Here is a 20,401-nt window from a genome sequence, read left to right on the forward strand (position 1 = left end):
GGAATAATAGGCTTCTCAAAATACCCATGCTGTGAAAATTAAGTAACACCTAACCCATTGGTTGCATTTAAGGATATCACATTGTAGTACATTTAAATTATTAGTGACTGCTATTAAAACAGGAAAATGCAACTGTCAAAGAGTTCCTTAGATAACAAACAGCATCAATGGGCTCTAAGAAACAGCATCAATATGTTAACATGAAGACAGGCTGTGTTTTCCAACTTAATTTCTATGAGCATTAATTTGGCAATCCTATAACTTAATATCGGTGTAAGTCCTTTCTTAACTGCTAAAGAAGGTCTAAGATACATAGTCAATTGATATGATTTACAATAGCTGTGCAAGTTTGAGGGATTTGGAACAGAAGAGCCCGTTTGGTGCTTTTCATGAGAGAAAGAAGAAATGATTTTCCTGGAAGGTCACTTCCAACAGTCATTTGTTTTGCTCCTGCCAACCCACGGGAACTGGGGCTCTGGAAGGTTTTGCTTGCTGGAGTACTTACATAGCATTAGCAATAAAGACTGTTAAAATTGTATGATTGCTGTATAAAAACAACAACATTGCTCACAAAATCCTTTGTAACTTTTATGTGACAGTTTAAGAGGATGTATGTAAGTAAAGAACAGTTAATTAACTGTTTTATATTCTTCATATAGGCAAGAACTAGGCATCTCTAAATGAAATATGGAGAACTGCCTAAACTCGGTCAAAAGCCAGCTTACAAATGCAGTACACAGGGATTTATTTGAAAAACTGCCTCCCTGGAACAATGAGCATCAAGAAAGTATTCATTTTTGTAGGTTTAAGACTTGAGTCACAGTATAAAAAAAGAGAGAGAATTGGGAGAGTCTAGTTAAATCACCAATTCAAAGGACAGATTTTGGAAATATCCCTATGTTTAACTTTATGCACTTGTTTCGTCTCACACGTTTTTATAACTGAAAAACTCTCATTCCAGAACAAAGATAATGCAAAATTACCAAGCTATATGCGTGTTCCAGACAGTATGCATGCTCCAAGTATAATCTCTGCACAGTTACGGTATTACTGGTTCATTCTCACATGTTCTCCTCAGTTATGATTAATCTTGACCAACAAAGCAATTGGAAGAGTGTATTTGTTCTGTCAAGCACCTAAGAAGCACAAGAGGGGCAGTGTGAAAGATAATAATAATTGATCAAAAGTACTAACGTTTATTTTTGGCTTAGTAAAATTGTCTAATAAATTATTCTCTGTAGTGTTTCTCTATTATTGCAATACAGTACTTTGAAAGTGATATATTGGCACAAGCCATTGTGTTCTACCACAGCGCAATTAGGAGGTCCATTTAAACAGCTTTATCATACACATACATAGGCTGATTAATTTTCTAATCAAATGTTCCAGGAAATCATTAACCATGACATTAAACAGTGTCGTGCTAATTATACTCTCCACAAAGAATTCCAATATAAATTTACAAAAGATCTACAGAAATGTGCCAAAGAACAAACAGTTTAATGTATTCAAATAATTCCAGCATCTACTCTAAGTAGCCCCACAGCTCCCAGCCTTGGATCCCAGTCCTGCAAAGGTCTAGTTTGGGGCTGAATGCTGCTCACTGCATTTTATCGGAGTTCCACACAATTGCAGGCATTACATTTTGTAGGTCACTACTTGTGTGAGTCATGCTAAGAAACGGAGATCTTTAATTCTATGTCATTGCATTGGAAGGCATTCAAATTATTTGGAAGCTGTGTGTAATGCAATTTTTTGGGGTGGTGGTGGGACATTTTATTTTCACTGCACTCAACACAATGCTAAATGATAAAAACAATATGGGAACCTGAGCATCGTTCTTACTGAACGACAGAAGAAAAAGGAAACTCGTGCTGCTTCAGAAAATAGTCTAGGTACAAATGAGAAATGTTATCTTTTTTCTTAATGATGCCTAACTTTGAGATTTAGAAACACATTTTCCTCTATATATGCCCCCAGTTTTCATTATTATTCTAGCTACTGTTAATTTGAGATAAATGCAAGGTATCGAGCGCATTAACAACAATTCAGTTCCTTTCTCAAGCATATAAAATTCAGTAATCTATGGGGCAATGAGATCTCTATTTACTTGTGTTTTTCCCCATAAAATGCAGAATCTTGGAGGTCCATCTGTTACAAAAACAAACAACAACAACAAAAAAACTTCAATGAACAAAGAATGCAGGCACAGCTCCCTCTGTACTTTGTGTTGGCCTTGCCGGCAGTTTACAGCTCCTGGGCCCATCGGGAACCCCAAATCCTGTCCTGAAGCAGTCAGGGGAACCCCAGATCCTGGTCAGTGCAAATACTGCTGCTGTTTTCTGTAGCGCCAATCTCTCCCTTGCGTTACTCGGCTTTTGAAGAGCCCGTACCAACAAACGTGTGTCAGACAAACATACACCATTCTGTACGTGCACAAATATATCGTTTATTCGCATTTATCTCTCCACGCAGACACCCTTCACCCGCTGAGGGAACCACCCTGTCTGGGCCAAGCGCCACAAACCACTGCTTCCCTCGCTTTACGTAGCGGGATAAAACTTATTAGGGCCAAAATTAAACCACACCAAAATAATACAAAAAGTACTTCGACACCCCACTGGCCCGGGCCCTCCCCGCCGCCCCCACCCCGCGCCATGTCCCCCTCAGGCTCCTCGGGACTACAGCTCCCGTCATGCATTTCGCCGCGCGGCCACCGCTTCCCTGCGCGGGAACGTGCCGCAGTGCTCCCTGGGACACGTAGTCCGGCTGGGGGTGGGTGCGTGGGGGTGGGCGTTACCAGGTGCGGCCACTACCACCCCGCGCCAGCCCGTTCACAGGCGATTGGCAGGAGGCCACCCAACCGCGAAGAGGCGCCGCCGCTCCGCCGCCGCCGATTGGCTGGGGTGGGGGCGCCGGGGGGCGGGGCCGAGGCAGTGGCGGGGCGATTCGGACGGCGGCGGTGGCGGCTGCACGTTCTCGGGCGCTGACAGCCGTTGGCGGCCGTTAGGGAGCGGCCGTTGGCCATCCCCCCCCACCCCCGCCCTTTCCTCACCCCCATCCCTGCCCCGCTTCGCCGCCCTCCTCCGGGATTAGGGGCTGCCGCCTGGAAATCCGCCGGCTGGAGGCGGTGGCTTTACCCCCGGCCCCCTCCCTCCTGCTCTGCCCGGCTTAAGCCGCTCTAATCCTCCTCCTCCTCCCCTTCCTCCCCCGGGCACGGCCATGGAGTCGCAGCGGCCCCGTTACCGCGCCCCTTCCTCGCCGCCGTCCCGCGGCGGGAGGGAGCCCGGGGGGCTCCGTCGGAAGGGCCCGCCCGCGGCCGGCAGCGCCCCGGAGGCCGCGGAGGGCAGGAAGCCCAAATTCGTGAGTACAACCCCCCCCCCCCCCCCCCCCCCGGCTGAGGTTCCTGCCCCCCTGCTCCCTGTCCCCTCTGCTTGGCCTTCCTCAAAGGGCGTCGCTTTCTCTCGCAGCACACGCTTTCAGGTCTTTTTCTGGCAAAGCTTTATTTTCTTAGTCGCTGCGCGGTGTCCAGGAGGCCTCCAGCCCTGAAGTGATGGTACTCCTGCTGGGACTGTCACGTTTGGTTTTGTCATCGCAGTGTGACCTCTCTAGTGAAAAACTGACTCCTAAATGTAAAGGATTTTGTTCTTCCTAACCATGCCTTTACAAGGTTTGGCTAGCACACCAAGAAATTGGGCAGCTCAGAAGAGCAAACAATTGCCTACAAAATAATGTGTATGTAAGATGTGCTTGCTATAAACTACCTGAGGTTTCCAGATGTTAAAACTGGGACAAATACATGTTCTACATGTCTTGTATACACCACACACAGACCAGGTGCATGCCATGCTCATATTGAGGTGATACGCATTAATTTTTGTGTTCAGCTCATGTGCTCTGAGCTGTGCTATGCACTTACAGAAGAATTACCGTAATATTTGTGTACTACATTCCTGATTCAAAGGCCTCTTTGCGCAGTGTGCAGTACCTGAGTAGCTGTCCTAAGATATTGACATAAAGAATACCTATCACTTCTTAAAATTAAAATTGGTAAATTCTTTCCCCTCTACCTCCTGCTTTCTTAGGAGACATTTGTGGGGGTGGGGATGAATGGTGGGAAAAGTGGTATGTGTGCCTTGACTTGTTCATATCTAACCTTCCATGTAATACATCTTCAATATACTTTCATTAGTTAAATTAGTTTGGTGTCAGAATACGTAAAACCTCTCCTCACCCCTTTGAATTATCTATAATCCAGTCATAAATACAGGGTGAGCCTTTTCTGTGTTTGGCATACTTAGAGTGCAATACTTATTCATTTAACCTGAATTATGTTTCTTATGTATTATACATTTATCAAATGCGGTTAAAATTAGCCATTAGATTCAGTGAACTAAAGTCATCCAGATTGTATTAGCCTAATTTTTCTTAGGACAAAGACTTCAAAATAAATTCCAGGTTGGTCTGTTCCAATCAATGCAATGTATTGATCTATCACTTGGGAGCTACCGAGTCAACAGTAGTTAGGCTGGTCTGGAAAAGAGTTTCATTCCCTGACAGACCTTAAGGTGAAATTGGATTGCTGGTTAACAAAATTGACAGTGTTAACATGCACCTTTTTTTTTTTTTTTTTTCCTTCTCCCCCTAAGAATATTCTTGTTTAGCAGGAGGAAAAACTCTTGATTTTTACCACTTCATTTAGAGGAGGGAGGAAGTCTTTGGGCTAAATCGTTGTTAATTCCAATTAAATGTCTTCTTGAAGTACTGCATTCCCAAATAAACTAGCTTTTAGAAGAAGTGAGTGTGACTTGTAGTTCCTCAGTTCTCTTTGTTATGATTCAGTAAAATAACATTTAAAAAAAAAAAAAGTGAAGGAGTGGTGGTCAGTTTTGAAGCAGTTACCTGCTTGGATTTGTTCAGCAGGTCCAGGGTTTTGGAAGAGTAGAATTCTTGGAAGGGTGGAAGATAGGCTATGATACGGTGGTAGTTTAGCTTTTTGAAAGCTCTTACATTCACCGTTGAGGGTTAGAGTTTGGTAAAAAGCAGAAATGGACTGAAGAATGGCAGAGGTGGTACCTGTTTCCGTGTATGTGTCGACTGAGTAGGAAACTTCGGATATCTACTCAGCAAGTGCTTGCCACTTTCTATCTAGGATACTTTTATTTTTTGACTCAAGATGTTAGGAAATCATAGAAGTGGGTGCTGGATGACTTGATTAAGTGACTTTTAGTTTTGCTTTACTGGGACTGCACCTTGTAGGTGCTAGTCCTCAAAATGTCACCTTCAGTTCCTAGCTGAAGTTAGAAGTGTTTCTATTAATATCAGTATATCATTGACCAGTCCTCAGTGACTTCCAGGTTATGTTTTTGATTAAATTCTTTATGAAATTTGTATGAGTCAAGAAACTTTCTTGTTTGCACCGATCTGTTAAAAATAGACAAATTAACACTCGCATTTAATAGCATTTATAAATCAAAGAAAGATGTAGTTAAAAGCAAAAGCATTTCTGTTTGACTGGCAAAGAGGAGAAAGGTAAGACCGATCTGTGTCAATATCTTTAATTATGAAGTGACTGAGTTATTGCTGCAGTTACACTGCAGTGTAAGACCTTGAATCTAAATTAGTCTTTTAAAGAAATGATTGCTGAACAGATGTTACCTAAAACACTTTATTGCTGCTTTGTAAAATTGTAAATTCCTCATGCTGTTATTTTTGTTGGCATGAATTAACACTGTGGGTTATGAAATTAAATTTTAGTGCTGTGTTCTAGCACTTTGTTATATAATCTTACCTGTAAGCACCAATTTTGAGCTTAACTCATCAATGTCTAAAGAATATCGCTATGTAGAAACTGTCATGTTAAGATAATTTTGCCCTTAATTGCTTTTCAAACTACTTTCCAAGCAACGAAGAAAGAGTATATGTGTGAAAAAGCCATTAAATAAACGCTGAAGTAGTATATTGGAAATTAAAAGTAGGAGATGCTGTTGGGTTATACTGCAGTTTCTAAAGTGCACTTACAGACTGAGGTAGCAAAATTACTGAGGGAATATTGTGACAAAGGAGCTCCTAAAGTAATAACACCCACTGTTATAATCTAACTTACGTCTCTGTGACTTGAGTCCACAGGCTTCCTCACAACCTACAGTTGTGCTTCTACTGTGGGATCGTGTTTGGGGAAAAACAGCTTGTATTGAATCTTTTTGGTGATAGAATCAATGGCAGTGTGTGATGAGTTCTTTCTCTCTTGCCTTCTAATTTAAAAAGGTACCGTGGGTTTGTGTGATTATATGTACATTTTTTGTCTAGGTAATGTACAATTTCAACATCCAGGCTTAAGTCATCCAGTTCTAAAACTCACTGCATCTTGTTTAAATTCCTCTGTTTTCTTTCTCTTTTTGTGTAGTCTGTAAGCTGTTCTTTATGTATCAAGCTGTATATGTGTGGTGTTTTTATTTGTGTGAGATTTTCTTTCTTTCTTTCTTGGAAGGACATTAAAAGAAATCAACCTAGCATACAGTCTGATAAAATATTTGTTGTTGAGTCCATGTTATTTTCCTCATCTCTGTATCGTCAAATGCTACTAGCAACTGGTTTTTACGTTGTGCATCCTTGCCAGAAGAGGAGGATTTGGTGAGGGAGAGGGAAAAGGTTGCCTGAGTTGTCATGTTCTAACCAGCTTTTCTAACTTACAAGTATTTGACCATAATATTCACAGACTAACATCTTCTGAGATGTCTTACAGCACTTTAATATTAGAATGCTGAAGGATTTGAACATTAGGTTGTAGTTACTCTGGGGTTTCTCTTGCTCTCTTAAGAAATCTTGTAAATACAAACCAGGCCCCGTAACACTATCTGCATAAGCTCTTAGGCAGATATTTTCAGCCTCCTGCTCTCTTAGCAGTCAGTAAGCTGGAGGCTTAGGAGACTCATATCTGTATATTGAATTTCTTATGCCATTATGGTGTCTTTAATTGGTTGCACAGCAGTCTTTTCTTTTTTTTTTCTTTTTCCCCTCCAGTCATTAGCCAGATGACTTGTATCATGAGGTGTTCTGATGTGCAGCGTAGGGAACTTTTAACCTTTCCAACAATCATTTCCATTGCTAAACTTCATGGTGTAATTGAAAGGTACACCACTGGCTTGAACTATCCCGTTCACTTGGTCTTTTTCAAAGAACAAAACCTGAAGCTGAAGCACGTGCCCTTGATCCCATGGATGCTGACAGCATCTTCTGCTGAGCGCTGCAGAACATCCAGGCTGTGTTCCTAAAATGTGGTGTGCTATGTGTGTCAGTGCAATGGCATGCTGTCTGACGTGTCTCAAACTTTCATTCAAAGCAAATTACTCAGCCTCCTACCATGCTGGAGGACCTTTACAATGGTATCTGTATTGTTTGAGGCTTAGCTGAGCATATGAAAAATGAATAAATACTTATTTCTTACAAAGTTCCATTGTAAGACCATGTGTTACTGTGTTCTCTTGCAGTTTTGATCACTGAAAAACAGAGATATCAACAGTTTTCCAAACGTGAAGTCTGGAGCTCTTTAAATTGCAAAAGTTACCAGTTATGTTGTCCTTGTAGCTGTTTTGCAAAATGAGTCATAAAACAGTGCTCCGCAGCAGTGTGTGGGGCAGAAGTCTGATCTGCCCCTGCAGTGGTAAATCTGGGGTACAGGTCTTCAATCTACTGGCTACGTTGAAGTGTTTTCCCACTTACTGTTGTTGTCTGTAGCACAGAGCGGGGTTGCCATGAGTATTCAGTACTGACCTAATTCCAGTTTTTATTATTGGTGGTTTAACTTGCATTGTGTCACTGGGTACTGAGCGTTTCCTCATACTTGATTTGCTTTTATTTCTAACTTCATAGCCACTTATCATACACTTCTTCCTTAGTGTCTCGATAATACTGAGGGTAGAGCTATCATAGTACAGTAGTTGGCTTAGCACAAAATACTCTTCAGTACTGAAGGAGGAGGCATCAAAGATATTGCAAGCAGTAGTACTGAAGTGTTGTTGATTTGGTCATGACAACGCAAGAGCTTCTAAATCTGGTTAATTTTGATATAGCCCTTGACAATTGCTGTGGTGCTGCCAAGCTTTGCATACGAGGCAGGGAGGGGAGTCTAAGAATAGGGAAAGAGTCAATCTCACCAAGTGTGTGGCTTATTGTTCTTCCCATTTCCCTGCTGAGCCTGTTCTCAGCCTTGTCAAAAAGCAGTGAATGGGATCCATGCAAAACTGACTTGTCAGTCCATATATTCTTTGCTGCTCCTCTTGGGTTTTATGAAAGAGCTTTGTCCTAATGCTTGCTGTGTCTGTCAATGTGCAATGGAGTGCAACAAGAGTTTGTTCAGGACCTGTTGTTTCCCATAGCAATAACTGGTCATGGATGTTTGAATGTTGCTGTTCAGAAATACTTGTGTGAGTTTCTGCTGGTGAGAACTTCATGTTCTACTTGCAAGAGGCATTGCTTGAGAGCAGCGAACAGTCTCACTTGCTTCAGTATTGCAGCTTGGCAGCCAGAGCTTTGAACTACTGAGTTGATCTGTGTTCTTCTGTTGGACTTAAAACCTCTTCACTCATTCCTTGGTGGAGTCCGCACAGCCTTTTCCAGAAGACAATTCTATTTGCTGACTTATGGGCAGTATATTTTTTTCTAATATATATATGTTCTAGTATATTTAGGTGTAAATATGATAAAACACATGTTGTTTCAAGCTTTCCTTTGTCTGTATTCTTCTGCATGGTGTTATTCTTTTTAAAGATCAGATTGCATTTTTTTTCTGTCTGCACTGTATTTCCCCCCCTCCCAATTTGCTGTGTCAACAAAGTACAGCTTGTGAAGGAAATTATTACAATTCAACACTGAACTTGCATCTTCTTTTGAATAACATTAACTGTAACTGACACTTGCTTTTTTTTTTTTTTGACTACACAATTGTGACATGACTGGTTTCCTGTTTGATTTACAGCATTTAAATATCAAGACACTGACTGATGATGTGGTAAGACAACTTATGTTTCGCTTTGGCTTTGCTAAGCTAATAACCTTATTGCTAATGCGATATAAACAACCTTTTTTGCTACAAGAAACTGTCTTAATTGGGGAGTTAATTTAGTTAATTAGTAAAGTCTCACTAAACTGTTAATTATCTGTAACATACTCTGTTTGAGTAGTGAAAAACCTATAGATGGTCTAGAAGTATGTTGTAAGCATGGCTAAATGAGCTTAACAGATAGTTTTGCCACTTTGTGGTATAATTAAGGGATCTATGATTGCATGTTTAATATTAAAGTTATTTAGATTGCATGTCTGGCTTAAAATACCATGTTTGACTAACAGTTGCTTGTAAAAACTCGTTAATGCTTACTTCAAACAATGTTAGGTATGTTCACTGTTGTGCTAACAGTGTTTCTCAAACTTCATCTGTCTTGAACAGCAGAAGAGGGTATCACCAAGCAGGTTTTTATTTCCCTTGTAATTAAAATACACTTGATTCATTGTCTGTACTATTCGTTGGTTGATAAAAATAGCTTTTCTGAAAGTGGATCGTTCTACAGAGTCTTTGAATTCACCTAAGAAATGATGTTCTGTAGGCATTTAAGGATGAGTTGTTATGACTTCGCTATCTATTTTTTGCTATATAGTGTTCTGCTGAAATACTTCTGTGCATAGCTGAGAGCTAAGTATAGAGAGCTTTACACTGGACAACGTACAACACACTTGCACCAGGAAACAGTGCTGTTCCTTAGTTTAGGAAACAATGATCCAGTTACTGTTGCTTAGCTGTGCAAAGTTGGTAGCATTGAGCATGGCACTGTCACCTTTACTCTGTAGCTTTTAAGGAAAGATTTTACATCATTTATTCCAATGGGTAATAGTTCGCATGGTAACTTGCTCTCAACTGCGTTATGCTTTACAAAATACAGATATTTTATTAATCCTAATCTGTTTCTTACAAATACAGTTTTGTATACCAGGAACCATGGAATATGTATCTTTTCTTTTTAATTTTATTTCAGATAAGTTAGCAAAATTTCAGTATCCTTAATGCAGACTGCTTTTCCGTATTTGGATTGTACTGGATTATTCCTGAGATGGTGCCGATGAATCCTTGTAACGATGAGACCTAAAACACCTTGTTTTTAGAACACAGTCGACTAATATATGTTCCTTCTAGCTTTGTTGTTCAGACACTATGAAGGCAGGAAACTTATTGCACAGAAGAGCTGCAAGTAGGTATCTGACCAAGTATCTACTTGAAAGACCACAGTGGAAACAAGCCTGTTTCCTAACTCAAGTGCTGCACACTCCGGTAAATGGTTTGTAAGGCTCAAAAATACTGTTAATACACAGATTTTTTTAAAAAAAAGACTTATTAAAAAGAAATCTGCTTACATGTAGACAAAAAATAAGTGCTTACTAAAATTGCTTATCTGTTGTGTAGACTGATTTTTTTTAGCAGCTGCTGTATAGAAAGAAAGGCTTTATAATTTGTGGTATATAGAGGAACAGGATTCATGATTCACATTTAAGATGTGACTATGTACAGGCCTAAACTCCATAACTTCTAATATTCTACCATGAGTTAAATGATGTGCTTTCCAAGAAGGGTAAAATCATCTCTGGGAGAAGAACGTATTGGGAATAAGAAGTCATCTAATGAAAGGTGTTCTTCTGTGCGTTTCTGTTTATGTAAGTCTTTTTCTTACTAAGCTCTACTGCTACCAGTGGAATTTCTTATACTAAGAAGTTAATCTTTGACTGTCAAAGAAGGAATATATATTTTTTCTAATCTTCTGAAGCTTTAGGGAAGAAAAAGAAGTTAAGATGTCTTTGACTCAGAATCTTTGTCAGTAACTTCTTTGATCTTACATGAAATATTTTATCTGGTAAAGGAAAGTAGTGGTTTCTTTTTGCTTTCAAACACACTGAACTAAATTGATACAACCTTTATTTTGCTGTATGTTCCCCCTTCTCTAAGATTAATAAATATTTCAAATGGAGACATAGGAGTTTTGTCTATCTCTCTCTACTTTGTATGTTGTTAATGTTACAGCAATTCTTTGTGTATCTATTAGGGTGTTAGGGCAGACTTCCATGACTGAGCTGTTGACTTGTCTGACTAAAATGACTGACAAGATGTCTGGAAGATTGAGCTACGCTGTAGTAGTTAAGCAGATTCTCCAGATATTAAATTCTGTTTACTGAGGATACAAATAGTGGGCAGTCAAAAATATGATCTTGAAAATTGGAGGGTGGCATTAGTTTTTCATCCTACAGACTTGCAAGGCAGAATGTGAGGGGCACCTGCAGAAAGAGAAGCTACATACAATGCTCTTGTTTTTATCCCATCAAGCAGGAAGTAAAGATTTTGTACCTGTGTACTTAATACCGGATCTTATCTATTAGATTGTGCTCACTGATCATTGCCAGTGTCTTGATGGTCTGTGTGTGCTTTTTTTTTTTTGTGATAACAGGAGGGGAAGTTTGTTCAGTACTTATCATAATGCAGTTTAGGCTAAAACTGGACGGTTTTGTAATCATGCCTCTTATTAATGAGGTACTAGAAGTAGTAAACAAACAACACACATCAGGCAGTCAGGATTTTTCTGTGATACAAGGTCTCCTACTTTTCTAGAATAAAGACTTTCCTGTAGTGCAGCAACATCCTCTAGAAATACATAGTCCTTAAACTTGTCTAGGGTGGAAAGTCTGCTCTTCATCTAACAAAGCAGAAAACACCAGGATTCATAACAATTATCTCTTTTAGCACTTGAATCTGGGACTTTTAGGTTAATTTTCTTCTCCAGAAACATTCCAGATCTTTGCACAGTGATTTTTGGACGGAAACAGAGCATGACATTTTACAATTTCTGTCTTGTAAAGTTGATGCAGATTGATCTGCTTGGTATAGCTGGACAAACGGAATATGAAGATACAAGAGTGATTCTCCCTCTTGCTTAAAGGTTGTCAAATCTGTTGGATTCATCCTTAACTTGAGAGGATTTTGCATAACTTGACTTGTGTGCTTTATGTGGTTCAGGCATCACTGTTCCTGGTGCTAAACCGAAATGCAGAGATTACAGAACTAATGCCAGAAACCTCAAATCTACGTGGTAGGATGCAGCTGTTGCATTGGCATATTAGCTTAGGTCCAGACCAAGGCACGTCATGTCTGACCAGGTAAGATCAGGAGAAGAAAAGAAAGGTAAGAAGGGAAAAGTCAAGGAATCTGACTGTGGTAGAAGAAGGAACTAGTTCTTTGCTTCTTTTTCAGTATAGTGCAAAGTATATCTTCTGTGGCAAAACCACTGTAACTGTGTTACTGCTTACCTAGCTTGTATGGAATTGTGACTGTCATAGCCAAGACTCTTGCATCCTGCATAAACCTAGTATTTCCATCTGGTACCTGCTAATTTGGTACAGCTGCTTCTTTTGGTTCTCTCTCCTTCCACCTCTCCAAATGCTGGGGTCCTGTCACTACAGTAAATAGCTTAAACAGAGTATATAAAGAAAGATAGCTTGTGTTCCTGGTGTATTTTATAAAATTTAGGTTGCTCAGCCAGTTATGAGATAATGGATTAGGTGCACCACTTTATGTTTAGCACCATTTAGATGAACTCTTCATTGTGAGATATGTGGACGGTGTGCATGGTAACTTTTGATTTTGGAGACCTACAAGATGTTGCACTGGAGTTTTTGCTCCAAATATGGGTAATAGGAAATACACTTTGTATGCGAAGTCAAAAATTTTTAGTCTCACTTTATAGATCTAATATTTATACAATAACCAGTTGTTATTCGTTGCATTGATACCAATATTCATAGTCCAAATTATCTCTGTAAAAGTCTGACTAAATCCTGTCAGAAGTTGTTCTACAAATACTTTCTGATATTCATTCATTTTCTCTGGAGTCATGCTCTTTCTTCCACTGCCTGTTTGGGTCTGAGGGCTTCAGTCTGGGAGAGGAGCATAGCAAACTGGGTGTTTCCCAAGTCCTTCACTGAGCACCGCATCGTAGGGGTGGGAGCTTCTTTTTGCTGGAAGGACCATCATGTCTACAGTTGGCTTTTATTTTTTTCCTCTCTCCCTTCCACCTTCTCATGCAATGTCAATTTAGAGGAAGTTGCAGGCTTGAACTGAGGAAACAATATTGATGTCAAGATTGTTCATTTATTTTACAGGTGTGGCTATAGGTACCGTTCCCATAGATCTGTGGCAATTGTATCTGAGGGGATGAATCGTCATGCTATAGCAACCATGAACTTTGGAAGAAATGCACAACTGACAGTTTTGGTGGACAGTTTTTCTTCTCTGTCTAAAGAATTTCAACTTCTTTAGATAGTAAATCTTAAGTACTCCATGTATCAAGGATCTGTGAGTGAGTGTTTGTAGTATTCCTGTGCTTACGGAAATATGAACTTTGCGTTTCCAAGTTTGATATAGGTGCTCTAAAGGCATGTCAGAAAACAGTTCCCCAAAACATCATATTTCATTTCCTTAAGCTTGGTTATAATTCTCTTAAGACACTCAGAACCTGCTCATATGAGAATCTGAGAACTGTTTGGGTTTTTTATTCCCTTCTTCGTGCATTCGCTTCCTTGAGCTTATCTAAGACACGGAGAAGAAAGCCAATACCAAGTTGATCTAATGTTCTGTCCTTGATGTAGGTAACCTCTGCTGCTAAATCACTTCAGTTGTTCCCTACACTCCTTCTCTGTGGCCGTAAATAAGACCAGCCATGCCAGTTGATTCTGCTTGAATTGTTGGCTCCCAGAACATTCACAAAGCAAAGCTATTAGTAGCATTTCTCAGAAAATAACTTTTATCTAGGAGTTGTCATCTGCAAATGGTTAATCACCTTCAGCCTAAATTGCTCAGTTAACTCGAAACTGAATACAAGTACCATGGGTTTTGAGAGCTGTAATAATTTAATTACAGTAAAATGTGCTTGAGAATCTATTGTGGCATTTGTTTTTTACATTTAGTTCAAATTCAACAATATAAAGCAAATAAAACTGTGCTTTTAAGTAGACCATCTGTGTCCATAAGAATGAATCTGGATTTATTGGGCGACGTGTAATCCTGCGTGTCTGTTTTGTGTAAAATTTCACCTTCAGTTGTTAGCAGCCTCAAAGATCCCATGAAAATTCTTTCAGCAAGTCACATTCCATCAGTAGCAGCTGGTGCCATCGAGTTTTTCCATGGGTGTCCTATTCTCTTCTGAGTAGCTTTCTCTTCCTGAGAAAGGCATTGAATCAAGGCTGGAGTGGAGCACTGACAGAACTAAGGAGCTCTTTTTGTAATCATGAGTATGGTTATACATGCATCTATTGGATTTTTAATTAAAAATAATAATCTTACAACAATAAACGATTTGTGTTAATTAAAAGGGGGAGATAAAGATGAGCAAGGCAGGATGGCAGGTGGAGTAATACCTTTAATTCCTGCCTGCAGCTCTGTTAGAAGGTGATGCTTTGTTCAGCATGGGTCTTGATGTGATGTTGAGCCAGCAATTAATCTAGTGATAACTAATCCACTGATTCCTGCATTATCAAGCGTGCAAGTTCAATAGACAGTATTGTTTTATGAAGAATGGTATAAGAAGTTTTCACTGAGATCAAAGTGAGAGCACAAATACATGTACTTTTGAGGGACCTGATCAGAAAGTGGGATGAGCCAGAAGGTTTGACCTAGGACATTTTTTGGATCTTGTTATAATTTTGATCGTCAGGTCCACGGTATGCACATAAAATTGGTTTCTTATTTCATAGGCTCTCCATTATTCTACAGAGAGACTATGAAATAGAAAACTAATAAAAGTTTGGATGCCATTCATACTGTGATGGCTGCTTCATTTTGGCTTTTGCAGCTATTATTCTCATTATCAGTGATTCAATTTGTGATACCTAATTTGCATTCAGTCTGAAATCAACTCTGAGGGGCTGAATGCTGCTTATCTGGACTTGCCATTTTATCTTTTTCCTTAGCATTGTGTGTCATGGAATTTTTTATAGGCTTTGAGAATGTCTAGAATACTCATTGTTTCAAACAGTGAAGGAGAACATTGTATAATGCTTGATAGCAAGTGTGTGGGCTTTAAGCCCTATTAATATTTTAAGTAGCAAAAATACTGTTCCTGCGCTAAGAATATTTGACCTTGCAAGCAAGCTGGCTATATGTGTGTGAGCCATGTAAGGCAGAATAAGTTTTTCTTTCTGGTAGGGAAGGAAAATGTTGGGGGGGGGTAAATGAATGTGATAACTCAGAAGAGGCAAGGCTGCAGCTCCCCATCCCCAGGTCCGACCAGTAGTGGGGCTGAGCAGGCGTACACACAAGCACAGGTGTGCTAATGTACGTGCATATGCCTGGCCCCACTGATCAGCACAGCCAGCCACCCTCAGCGCTCACGCAGGCAGCACCAACAGCCTCATTCTGTTCCCCTCTTTGTTTGATCACGGTGATGTTAGGGGGAAATGCACGCACAATGATCCCTTCAGTAGCAGGGATCTCTACCTGCTCGCACGAGCCCCTGCAGCCTCAGCCTGGGTGCTGGCACAGACTGCCTCACATGGAGGCTGATTGTTACTGATCACACACCCTCATTTGCTCCAGTTGCTGGTACCGTCGGTACAACTGTGGTCCCACTCCAGTTGCTGGTACTTAAGGACAGTCAGATTTCTCCAGTTGGCACGTCAGCCCTCAGACCCATGGTCCTACTCATATTGCTGATACATGAATTTCCATATACATGAAGTAGAGAGTCAGGAGAAGAGTTGGAATTGACTCAGGAACAGAGCTGGAAATATAATTTAATAAGATAAGACAAACTGCAGTGGTTGGGTGCAGGTTGTGGATGGACAAGCATACCAACCAGCAAACTCTTTACATACAACTGGCCCAGCCAAATGCCTTGTAACTTCATTACCTGTTCTTGTTCCTCTCCAAATCTCTGAGAACCATCGTGTTCCCTGCCTTGGGCTCCCCCTGAAATGTCCCAAGATGTGTCTTGTGCAACCCCCAAATACTTTTCCCCTGCATCTCATAATGTGTCCCATACCGCAGCGCAGCGACCCTCCTCAGTCTAAAAGGTGCTCTGGAGAGCTCATGGTGCTGACTCACGGGATGGGATGCTCACTCACTTAGACCATGGGGAAGAAACTGCTGGGAAAACCTTAGCAGGAGTCTGGACCTTCCTCTGAGTCAACAGTGTGGGGTGTTCCCACATGCCATTGTGCCCATGGGTTATGAAGATTTGATGGGGTGACTGGTCCTGCGATGGGTTTGGGAGAAGCCAGGTGAAAGTAGTATTTGGGCCTAACTACCCACCTTTTGTGCTCCTTTGTGCAGGATGGCTTTTTATCACACAGTCTTGATAGAAATTCTTTGCATTTCATTTTGATGCTACTGCTGCATGCCTCTCTTTTGTTCTTGTCCTTCATACAGGTGATGAGACACTGAAGAAAACTTTGGATATGTCCTGCCAGTTGCTCCCTTTTAAGCAATTTCTTTAATATGGCTGTGTTCAAAAAATGTTCATTAGAATTTAAGTCCTTAAAGGAATTGAATGTCGCTCCAATGATACCACCTTTGAAACAAATGGTCACCTTTACATTACTTCTAGTAATAAAAAAGTGCAACTCCCATCTTTTTAGCCCCGTGTGCATGATTGTTTTTATATTTGAAGTCATGAGGGCTTCATTCACTCACATACCTTGTGCTGCCAAAGATGACTGAGACAATTTTTAGTGTGTGGGTGCTGTCAACAGTGTGTTCTGCACACAGTAATGGTGTCTCTCACTGCTTAGTCTCCTACTCTGATAGAGCTTGTACAGAGGGTATTACCGAAGTTACAGTTTCACAGAGGTTTTCTGTGGAACAAAGTTAGTAGTCTTGTAGCACTCCTTCCACTACTATCTTATACGATAATTTTAAAATCCGTTAGAGTGTAAGGCACTATAGAGAGTTTCTGCGAAGACTCCCTCAGAACAGGCTGATGAACATAAAAGGCTGCTTAAAAGTTGCCTCATGGTAACTCAAGTTAGTGTGTTGACTGTGGTTTACTTTCATTGTATTTCAGTTCTGATGCGAAGTTTTTGTTTCAGTTGCCTTATCACTTTTGTCTTGCAGAGAATGCAGACTGGCAGAATGAAGTGCATGGCTAATTATGGAAGTTCCAATCTTTGGCAGTAGCAGGCATGCAGACGTGAAAACTAAAGTATACACAAACAAACCACTGCTTTAAATTCAAGTTTATGAGAAAAGACTCCTCATGCCTCTCACATTGGGAGATCTAGTCTTAGTAATGAGAACTGTGTGAATTATATATATTTTGTTGTTGATAGCTTCTCCGCTGTCATAAACAAAAAATGAATCATCTTTTCTGTTTCTGCTCTTCTATTCCATCTTAGAATAAAGAAAACCAAGCAACCTACCCCCCCCCAAAAAAAAAAAAAGAAAAAAGAAAAAAAAAGAACCCTAATTCTAGCCAAATTCTAGCTTTCTCCTCTGACTGCTCAGAAGCCTTCATTCCTTATTGCATTTGAACTCTGGATAGTCTTCTGAGTTCAGTCAGTGCATGAAGATTGATCTGTTTGGAGAATTTCAGAGACTTTACTATGGATATATTTTGTATCAAGAACGTATGAAACACTATTTATTCTTGGTTAATTTTAATAGTGACTCTACAAAGACTCTAATTTTCTGAGGAGAAATTTTTCCCTTATTGTTCTAAACACGTTGTTTCAGTATGGATCTGTATGTTTTTATTGGTAAGTGCAGGGCAGACATCTTTAATTTACACACAGAAGGTCAGACCTTCCTTAAACTGTAGGGACACTTTGATACAAAGCTGTCTTTAGATATTCCCCATTGGTTAGCCTGGCTAAAAATATTTTTGATGTAACACGGAAGATTATTGAACTATATTTTTGCCATTTCCTCTATGCACTTGGATCGCCAGCAGCATCAGTGGTAAATTTCATTACAACCAAGCAATGAAATTTCTGTAAAGTGCTTTCGGTGGACCATGAAATTATTCACTTATATTGGAGTATTGAGAGGTATTAAGTTTTCTGAAGCACCATTAATGCGGAATTCAAAAGAGAAATGTATGTAGAATAGCCACACTACACTGTTCAGGTCTTGTTGTGAATTTCCTTTTTTTAATCTATGGAGTTCATATTTTTAGAATGCATTGTTTTAAATTATTTAAAATAGTTCGACATGTGTAATGTGCTTGTAATCCTAGGATCTGATTTTCTCCTGCTTGTTCTGCCTTATCAAACATATTCTGAGAGCACGCTTCCCTTCTTTAGGACAAATGGTATAGAATTGGGTAATTATGGGGAATATGAATATTATGACATAATCTGTGGTGTTGCAAAATATCTATCATACAGCCTAGCATGCTAAAGGAGGTTAAAAGCAAAGCATAAACTGAACATGTCAACAAGCAAAAGGAAGTAAAATGTCCCTTTTCAAGGATGTTTTGGCCTTTGTCCCTGAACTCTCTTCCTCTGAAGTAAGAGTAGCTCTGGGACTGTGTGGGGTATTTCATACCACAGGCTAAGGTGGTTCCATCTGACCAGCTTCCTTTTGTCTTACGAACTCTTACTGCTCCTCTTTGTGGAGCAGGAGAAGGAAGAGGGGACACTTGGGGAATGAAAGCTGTGAAGAAGGGGCTGGGAAGGAAAAGGACGTTTGGAGGAACAAGTGATCTAAAGAAAGGGCTGAGATTTTTCCGGAGAGCGTAGGGCACACCTCGCTTAAATCTAAATTACAAATTCTCTGCCCACTGAAACATGTGCTGAAATCTGTTACTTCAGCCTAAGTGTCTTTCCTGTACCTCTGCCTCAAATCTGAGTACTAAGAATCTTCAAATATAATGGTTTGTTTCTTAGGTTGTACCCTAGACAGCAAATGGGCACAGGGAGAAGCTGTTGGCTAACACGTTTTTTTTTGGAGCAGGTGTACTGCCTTTCATGGCATCCTGGAGTCCTGCTCCAGGTGGGGCCTCCCCAGGGAGGACAGAGAGACAATCCCCTCTCTTGACCTGCTGGCCACTCTGTTGATGCAGCCCAGGATGCAGCTGGCTTTCTGGGCTGCAAGCACACGCTGCTGGCTCATGTCGAGCTTTTTTTCTTCCAGAACCCCCAAGTCCTTCTCTGCAGGGCTGCTCTCAATGTGTTCTTCTCCCAGCCTGTACTCCTGTCTGGGATTGCCCTGATCCAGGTGCAGGACCTGGCAATTGAACTTGTTGAACCTCATTAAGTTCAGGTGGGCCCACCTATCTAGGTTGTCCAGGTCCCTTTGGATGGTTTTCCTTCCTTCTGTTGTATTGACTGTACCACCCAGCTTGGTGTCATCTGCAAACTTGCTGAGGGTGTACTCAATCCCGCTGTCTACATCATTGATAAAGACAGTAAACAGCACCAGTCCGGAGGCAGACCCCTGAGGGACACCACTCGTCAACAGCCTCTACCTGGACGTGGAGCCATCAATCACCACTCTCTGCCTGCAGACATCCAGCCAATTCCTTATCCACCAGATAGTCCACTCTTCAAATCCATCTCTTTCCAATTTGGAGATAAGGGTGCCATGTGGGATTGTGGCTTTACAGAAGTCCAGGCAGATGACATCGGTTGGTCTTCCCTTGTTGACAGATGCGGTCACTCCAGTGGAGTACCAGGCCTCCAGATTGGTCAGGCACAGTTTGCCCTGGGTGAAGCCATGTGGGCTGTGTCAGATCCCTTATAATATGGTGTGTTTTTAAGATTCTGATCTAGTCATTGCAGTTTGCAGTCTAGCTTCTTCCCCCTTTGTTTGCTGTAGACTTTTTTTTTTTTTTTTTAAAGACAGGAAGGGAAATTGCTGTCTGATCAAGATGTAAGATGGCTTTTGTCACTGACGACTCTATACTTTGCTTCCAATGATGTTCCTCTCCCTTTTGCTTTTGTTGCATTCTCTTTCTTCCTGGGTCTTGCCTGTGTAATTATTCCTTTAGAGTGTGCTTTCCACACTGCCTCCTGGTTTGATGTGACACTGAAGGGCCCTATCTTCCATGCTGAGTTCTTTTATGTTTATGCTATATTTATTTTCTGCTTTTGCATGTTCTACAACCATCTGTATGAGTGGCTTGCAATCTATTTCTATGTTCCAAAAACGTTCCCTTTCAATTTTGAACAGGAAGAATTAAAATCTTTTTTTTTTCTTCCTCTAAACCTCTCTTCATGCATAGTCAATTCTTGCTCTGTGTTGACTAGAGTGGTACACTTGTACACAGTTTTTGCCTCTAATTTTCTTTGTTCTCTCTGATCTTAACTTCACAGACTTTACTCGTCATTTAGTGTGGTTACACTTTGATGTTCTTATTAAATGGTATATCAAGAT

The 20,401-nt window shown here is 40.5% G+C and overlaps 1 protein-coding gene across 3 annotated transcripts in view; it reads left to right on the forward strand.

Moving 5' to 3' along the window:
- Positions 1-2,930: 2,930 nt before the first annotated feature.
- Positions 2,931-20,401, forward strand: part of DIAPH3 (diaphanous related formin 3) — a 239,336-nt gene continuing 221,865 nt past the window's right edge. The window contains exons 1-2 of one of the 3 annotated variants that reach the window (XM_080575719.1): positions 2,931-3,363; positions 8,978-9,010. In XM_080575719.1, the coding sequence (XP_080431845.1) occupies positions 3,223-3,363; positions 8,978-9,010 (174 nt within the window). In that variant the 5' untranslated portion in view covers positions 2,931-3,222. The remainder of the gene's footprint in view (positions 3,364-8,977; positions 9,011-20,401) is intronic. The other 2 variants (XM_080575717.1, XM_080575718.1) reach the window with 2 other exon arrangements.

This window comes from Anser brachyrhynchus, assembly GCF_964034855.1.
Source record: "Anser brachyrhynchus genome assembly, chromosome: 1".
In the NCBI taxonomy this organism is placed as follows: Eukaryota; Metazoa; Chordata; class Aves; order Anseriformes; family Anatidae; genus Anser; species Anser brachyrhynchus.